We start from the raw sequence: 8,165 nt of genomic DNA, 5'->3' as shown, positions 1-8,165 counted from the left end.
TGGAAGTACCAGTCGGCATTCCCATCAACAATGTACAAAGGTTTCCTTTTTCTCCACATCCTCCACTAGCACTTCTTGTTTGTTGACTTATTAATGATAGTCATTCTGGCAGGTGTGAGGTGGTACTCTGTCGTTTTGATTTGCATCTCTCTGATTAGTGATGAGCAATTTTTCATATGTTTCAGGCATTTATTTATCCTCTTTGGAGAAATGTCTATTCATATATTTTGCTCATTTTTTAATTGGATTGTTTATCTTTTGTTAAGTTGTATGAATACTTTATATATGTGGGAAATTATCCCCTTATCATATGTATCATTGGCAAATATTTCTCCCATATACTAGTAGTGGGTTCCCTTTTCATTTTGATGCTGGTTTTCTTTGCTATGCAGAAGCTTTTTACTTTCATGTAGTACCATTTGTTTATTTTTTCATTTGTTTCTCTTGCCCTAGGTGATGTATCTGTGAAAATTCTGCTATGTAAGGTGTCTGATATTTTGCTGCCTACGCTTTCTTCCAGGATTTTTATGGTTTCACAACTTACATTTAAGTAAAAAAAAAAAGTGGTACATTTACACAATGGAAAACTATGCAGCAGTAAGAAGAAGGATCTCTTACCCTTTGAGACAGCATGGAGGGACCTGGAGAGTATTATACTAAGTGAAATAAGCCAGTTAGAGAAAGACAAGTATCACATAATCTCACTTATATGTGAAATCTCATGAAAATAAACTGACAAACAAAACAGACCCAGAGACATGAAGCATACAACAGACTGATGAATTTCTGAGGGGGAGGGTGGAAGAGATTAACCAAAGAACTTACATGCATATATGCATAACCCATGGACACAGATAATAGTATGGTGAAAGTCTGAGGGGCAGAAGCAGGTGGAGTGGGTCAGTGGGGGAAAAAAGGCGACATCTGTAATACTTGCAACAATAAAGATGAATTAAAAAAATAAAATATTAACTACCAAACATGTACCAAGTGTAAGATTACCAAGTCACTGAAATTACTAATAAATAGCATATTACATTAAGAAAATCATTCAAGTAAGAAACAGATACAAAACTGTATAGATTTTAATTATAACAGTGTAAAGAAAAAGAATGTCATGGGAAAAGATGAAAGAAATAACTAAAATATTAAGAATCTCTGGTGTGATAGATACTTAACCTTTACTTTTCTATATTTTAGAAATTTCCTATAATAAGCAGATATTACTCTAAAAATATAAATGAGCTTTAAAAACTTACTACACTTTGGTTGGACAGATTATTTCTGAGGTTTAAAACTACATTTTATTAGAAATAGCCAAAATAAACACTGAAGTGTACAACTGTCTAATCCTTTAACACAGAACGTCTTTAAAAATGCACTCACCTATGCTCAGTAGAGTATTTCTATGTACCTAGAAAACCTCTTCTCTTCAATGTTCCAATGAGATTTCAATGTTGACTCTCACAAAATAAGCTACTCTTACCAATTATTCCACACTAATCAATTTAAAAAAGAATTTTTTCCCCCCATCACCATTTATCCCTTCCATGGCCTCTTCCACCTCTACCCATCCCCCACAATCACCACTGTTGTCCATGACCATGAGTTTTGGGGGTTTTTTTGCTCAATCCCTCCACCCTTCCAACTCCTCCCCACCCCCACCCCCACCCCCGAGCTGTCTGCCTGCTTTCTATCTATAAGTCTGTCTCTATTTTGCTTCATACACTACTCAATTTTAAAACTTGAGATTTACTCATTCCCAAACTCGTATTTGTCTCATTTTTCCTTCAAAAACATCACAGATTTGCCTTTTCCTCTGCAATACCACTGGTACCTGCAGTCCACTTTTCTCTAGGAATGTACCCCAAGTATAACTAGTAAACTGATCTTTAAACAGTGCTTTCATAAAATGATTTGCCTTTTTGAAATCTGCAATAATTTTGCTTGATTCAAGTTTCAATCCTATAGCCTGTTGTTGGACCACAAATCTCCATTCCACCTTACATCTTATTCAAACTAGGCAAAACTACACAGCTCCTTGGACTTGCATGGTGTCTACTCTGTTTTCACTTGGTTATTTCCAAATTTCCAACTAAAATGCCCTTCATCTGCCCCCATTAATCTAAAATACAAGCTAAAAGCACAGATGAAGTCCTATGTCTTCTACCAATCATTCCAGCCTACCCTGACAATATTTTTCTGCCTCTCTATTGTACCTACAGTTAGTACCACAAAGTATACAAATTGTTTTGTTACTACTTTGCATATATTGGTTTTGTTCCTTCAAATAAGGTACCAAAGAGGAATAATAAGGTCAGGGAAAAATGGTAAACATATGACTCAGACTAAATGAATGTTTCCTACACGCAAAATACTCATGCTCCAAAGTATTAAGTTAGCTTATTTGAAATTTTGTGGATTACAAAATAGATGTCTCACGTATTTTTTTATTTTTAACCTGCCAAAATTTAAAGCCTACAACTACTTACAGGAAAAAAATAGTCAGATGAAAAAGTTTAATTTTCAGCTTGCTTCAGTTTATTTGGTGTATTCCAGTACTTTTGGATTAAAGCAAATTGTGCATTTCTCCTATATCTTCAGCTCTTTTTATAAGAATCCTCAAGTCAGCAAATATGGAAAGCAGATTTCAAAAATTTATAACTAATATTTTTGCTCATTTCATAAAAGAACAACAAAAAGACATACTTAACACACGATTAACTATTTCACAGTAAGTCAGTCCGACCAACTTGGGAACTAATTATTGAACTACGACACCAGTTTTGTTAAGAGAAACAGTACAGGTTCTAGCTAAGTAATGATGCAATTGCTCATGGTATTAACTACCATGCCTGATTCTTCCTATCTGCCTTGCCTTTTCCCATTTAAGTTCAGTTTCTCTGAAACCTTAACCTAGATTCAATCCAACTGTAGACATTAAATTATCTAAGTTTTCAAAGTTCATAGTGTTAATAGTAAACATATCCTTCAAATAAGTACCAAGTTTTTATAAAATGAGTTAATAAAATAAAGGAACACAAAATTCTTTCCCTCATTGTAGGTTAATAATTATTTGCAAGCTGGTTCAGCAATACTGGCAAAATGAAGAATTTCCTTAAGAATATGTTGACTTCCCAAGAAAATCTAGAAAAGAGCATCTTTTAAATTGTGTTAATAAATCTAATATAGTAGTTCTAATTTTAAATTACCTGAAGCATGCCTCCCCTGATTCTGTGGCATTCTTTGGAAGAGATCGTGGTTGTATTCATAATATCTGTAATCTTCATGTGTACGATCTCCAAGTGGGCGCCTTCGCTGACCATCAAAATAATTATCTGAATAATAATATCGGGAACCAGAGTCTCCATTTTCAACAGCAAAATTAACTTCTGTTAAAAATGACTGCGAAGAGCCATATTCCCTAGGGACATCTGCTAGACTCCTGGCAAGATAAGAAGGTGCTGATAATCTGTTGCTTTCTCTTCTCATTATTTCATGAGGTGTTCTTTGAACTGGAGTTCTAAGGAAACTCTGGTTCCTTGAAACTATTCCATCTCCAGAAGCTGAAAAGGCATTAGGGCTTGAATCTGGAAGACAGATATCAGTTCGTCTTGGAATTGTTGGACCATGCCGGATGAATGAAGGCATGAGATCTATAATGAAACAATAAAATGACCATTTCAATAAGTAACACTTTTTAAAAGTTGCTCATTTGCATCTATCACCCCAAAATACAAAATTTCAATGGACTTAAGAAAACACAATTAAATTAAAAAAAAAAATATATATATATATACACATATAATTGATTTCAGAGAGGAAGGGTGAGGGGGAGAAAGATAAGAACATCAATGATGAGAGAATCATTGGTCAGCTGCCTCCTGTACTCCCCATACTGGGGATTGAGCCCACCACCTGGGCATGTGCCCTGACTGGGAAATGAACCATGACCTCCTGGTTCATTGGTTGACACTCAACCACAGCCACAATTAAATTTTTTTATTTAAGATAGGACTTAGGGGTCCTGGCCAGATAACTCAGTGGGCTGGAGCATAGCCAATGTTTTGGGTTCAATCCAAAGTCAGGGCAAATACAAGAATCAACCAATGTATGCATAAATAAGTGGAACTATAAATACAACAAATCTATGTTTGTCTCTTTCTCTCTACCTTCCGCTCTCTCTCTAAAAATCAATCAATTTGAAAAAAAAGATAGTTATTGGGTATTTTAAAATTGAGGCTGCCCTAGCCAGGTGGCTCAGTTGGTTTGTGTGTTGTCCCATACATCAAAAGGTTGCAGGTTCAATTCCTGGTTGGGAGGCCATGGGAGGCTACCAATTGATGTATCTTATAACAATGTCTTTCTCATTCTCTTTCTCTCTCATTTCCTCTCTGAAAATCAATGAACAGCCCTGGCCGATTGCTCAATGGTTAGAGCATCTGCCCATGCAATGAAGGGTCTTGGGCTTGATTTCAGGTCAAGAGCATATACCTGGGTTGTGGGGTTCATTCCCCACACAAGGTCAGGGTACATGGGGGAGGCAGCCAGTCCATGTTTCTCTCACATTGATGTGTGTGCCTCTCTCTCCGCACCCCCCCTTTCCTTCCACTCTCTCTGAAAAGCAATAGAAAAAATATTCTCAGGTGAGGATTAACAAAAAAAACAAAACAGAACAAAACAAAAATCAATAAACATATCTTCAGGTGAGGATTAAATTATTTTTTAAATTGAGGCTGATTAATCTTTCTCTACTCGAAAGGATTTGTAATTTGTACAAATGTGTTGAATCAAATATATTCTGTATGCTACCATACATATTACGAAGAAGTATCAATAAGATTAACTATGAAATACATATTAACCCTTTGCACTCCGAACCATTCTGGACATTGGCTACCAGCTACTCGACGCTACTTTGCGGTGGAAACGTGCATTTACAGACCCTCGTATTATTTAGTATAATTTTGGAACCAAGTAACGTATTATAATGATATTGGACTTATATGAATTGGGTGACATCGAGGAATGTATATTTGCAAAAAAAACACAATATTTTATTGTTTATAATTTTGTACAGTATGATAAGTTTTGTAACACTCCCCAATATGCATTGCAGGCTGATTAGTGCATGTTTGACAGTAATAAGTGGTTTGACGCCTGCCACCAGGTGTTTTCCTGTTAGAACACACAATGCAGTCCCGTTTTCTTTGTCCCACATCGGGAATATGTAGTTTATTGTTTAATCCGACACAAAACCCGCTGACATTTCTTGTATATATCTTAGTAATTTTACGATATTTTGATTTAATTTCTTGTGCCATTTCAAGATAAAACTTCAGGGAAACATGCATGTCTCAAAAAGTTGCGTTGAAATAACTCAATTCCCCGTAATCACTAATAAACTGCAATGTCCCCTGAGAGGGGACATCCGAGTGATATGCTAGAATTCCGATGTCCCCTGAGAGGGGACAGCGGAGTGCAAAGGGTTAATGAAATACTCATGAATAAATGTGTAAAATTAGTAATCTGTTTTCTTTTAAAAAATAGAACATATTGCTATTCCCAAACATATAAAGGTAGAATCCTTTAAAAAGATTTTTAAATTATTAACTTGGTCTTCCTATTCCTGGAATTACATAAAATAATAAAGTGTTATGGCAAAAGGAAAAGCCAAACATTTAGCTATGAAAATTTTAAAATAGAAATATTTCATTTCATAGAGGTACACAATGTTGAATTAGTACAAAAAAAGCCAAGCCTGAAATTATGGCTCCTTTAAAACATGTAACTATAACTTGAAACAGAAGAGAATAGTAGAACAATAGCTTTCAGGATAGAGTACTTCAGAATACAGAACTTAAATAGTTTAGACATTAATGGTTAGAAAGCAAAATACATGAAGAACATTGGATCTAGAGACTTTTATTAGTTCATTGAGTAAATAATATTAGAGGGCACTCAATAAGTTTCAGAATCAAACTCTAGACAGAAATTAATACCTAAATAAACAAGTCTCAACACTTGAAACAAAAAATATTAAATTATTTGCTTAAAGGTATGACAAACATATTTCATGATTTCAAGCAATGTTTAATAAACTATTGGCAGCACACTGCAAGTTATCATTAACTTTGCCCAAAATGTGAGAGAACGTGTAACTGAAAAATGAACTGTTAAAAAAAGGTTTAAGCCCTGGCTGGTTTTGCTCAGTGGTTAGTCGACCCAAGGACTGAAAGCTCCTGAGTTCGATTCTGGTCAAGAGCAAGGTATCTCTGTTGAGCCCAGCCCCTCCCGGTGTGTGGGAGGCAACCAATTGATGTGTCTCTCCTGTCTCTCTCACATCTAGTTTCTCTCTCTCTCTGTTTCTCCCCCTCCCTTCCACTCTTTCTAAAAATCAATGAAAAAAATACCCTCGAATGAGGATTAACAACAACAACAAAAGGTTTAAAAATCAAGTTTCTGGTTACCGGTGCACCCGTTTAAATCTATTTTGTTGTTCTATAAGAAAGTACTGCAAATACAAGGTTAAATCTGGAAGGTTGATGATGTAATTATAGTGGAAAAACATGCTCCCCACCCCTTTCTGTGTGATTTTGGGCAAATACTAGGAACCCCTATGAACAGCTTTCCCAATTATAATATGAGGTAATGGTTAAGTCACAAGGTTATCCCAAGCTTCCAAGAAAGAAACCTACACAAACAGCCAGCATGCAGTATGAGCATCAAAAATATTAGCTCCTTACCTCACAAATGATCTGAACACATAGCAAGTATTAAAAATTCAAAAGACAGAAATAATTAAAGTTTTAAAAGATTCAGCTGGAAAACCAAAGTCAAATACTTAAACTGAACAGCAATAGGTGCTGGGGGGTGGGAGGGTAGAAATGCATCCTATTAAAGTAAAAAAAACCAAAAACCACTTTTGCCCTAGCTGGTTTGGCTCTGTGGATAGAGCGTCAGCCTGTGGACTGAAGGGTCCCAGGTTCAATTCCGGGCAAGGGCACATGCCCAGGTTGCAGGTTCAATCCCCTGTGTGGGGCATGCAGGAGGCGGCGAATCAATGATTCTCATCATTGACGTTTCTCTCCCTCTCCCTGCCTCTCTGAAATCAATAAAAACAAATGTGTACTTAAAAAAAAAACTTTTGGTAATGTCTCCTAAAATATGACACATCATTTTGAGTATTTTTGTCTTGTGGGGGGTCCTTGGGATTTTTTTATTGGAAGCAATTCTCATCACTATAGCCAAATGCACACGATTGTGGTTCCTCTACTCCGAGATCTAAGGCCGACGAGGCCGTGGGTAGCGGCCGTGCAGCCGGCCAGCCGTGCCCTCCCGGCGCAGCATCCCCGGCGGAGCTCGGGAATCCCAGCCCCAGTTCGCACACCGTCCAGCGCGGGCGAGCGACACCCGCAATGTTTACAAACACAAGGCACAGCCCGACGTGTCTAGAAGAGAAACAAAGTGTTCCCGTCCACTCACGTTGACTCCTCTAGCATCAGGGGATCAGTCATTTAAGTATGTATTTCCTAAGGGACCTCTTTCTTTTTTTTTTTTTTCCAGTAAAACAACACACTGCCATAGGGAACCGGGAAGTTTGTTGTTATTTTTAGGGGGGCGAGGGGAGGAGGGGAAACTGGTTTAAGTTTCTTAGTCTTTATCGATTTCAAATAACAAACACGACTTCAGGCATCTTGAAAAGTAAAAACCAACCAACAAAACTACTTCCCAGAGACCAAGGGGAGTGAAAAGGCGCGGGGAGGCGCGGCCGCCGGGGCAGGTAGGGGTGCGCCCGGCTCGACACTCACTCCGCAGCAGGGGCGACGTCTCCTTCTTCACGTACTTGCCCTGCACCTCGGCCGGCTTGGACACTTCGTTCTTGGTTTTCTTTCGGGACAGCATCCTGGTCGCCGAGGCCCTAGACCGCCCCGGGTGCCGGCCGTTCCCGCCGCCGCCGCCGCCGCCGCCGCCGCCGCCTCCTTCCCTCCGGAGCCGCCGCCGCAGCCGCCGCCGCCTCTCCGCAGCCCGGGGTCGCCCGCAGGCCAGCCGCATGTTCGGGGCGCTAAGCGCGCCGGCCGCCGCTCAGTCGACGGTCAGTTCCTTCCCGGAAGTCTGCCTGCCCGCGGCGCCGCCGAGGACTCCTTGGAGGAGAGGCCAGCGAC

The 8,165-nt window shown here is 38.8% G+C and overlaps 1 protein-coding gene across 8 annotated transcripts in view; it reads right to left on the bottom strand.

The window, feature by feature from the left end:
- Positions 1–8,165, bottom strand: part of SAV1 (salvador family WW domain containing protein 1) — a 32,167-nt gene extending 24,002 nt beyond the window's left edge. For 4 of the 8 annotated variants that reach the window (XM_023763859.1, XM_023763860.1, XM_023763857.1 and 1 more), the window contains exons 1-3: positions 7,812–8,158; positions 3,213–3,656; positions 826–873 (exon numbers count right to left, since the gene is read on the bottom strand). In XM_023763859.1, the coding sequence (XP_023619627.1) occupies positions 826–873; positions 3,213–3,656; positions 7,812–8,055 (736 nt within the window). In that variant the 5' untranslated portion in view covers positions 8,056–8,158. Of the gene's footprint in view, positions 1–825; positions 874–3,212; positions 3,657–7,811 lie in introns of all 8 variants that reach the window. The other 4 variants (XM_014465643.2, XM_023763861.1, XM_023763863.1 and 1 more) reach the window with 3 other exon arrangements.

Source organism: Myotis lucifugus, unplaced genomic scaffold (assembly GCF_000147115.1).
Source record: "Myotis lucifugus unplaced genomic scaffold, Myoluc2.0 scaffold_304, whole genome shotgun sequence".
Classification (NCBI taxonomy): Eukaryota; Metazoa; Chordata; class Mammalia; order Chiroptera; family Vespertilionidae; genus Myotis; species Myotis lucifugus.
The sequence above is the reverse complement of the archived record's forward strand: the minus strand, read 5'-3'. Positions and strand labels throughout refer to the sequence as shown.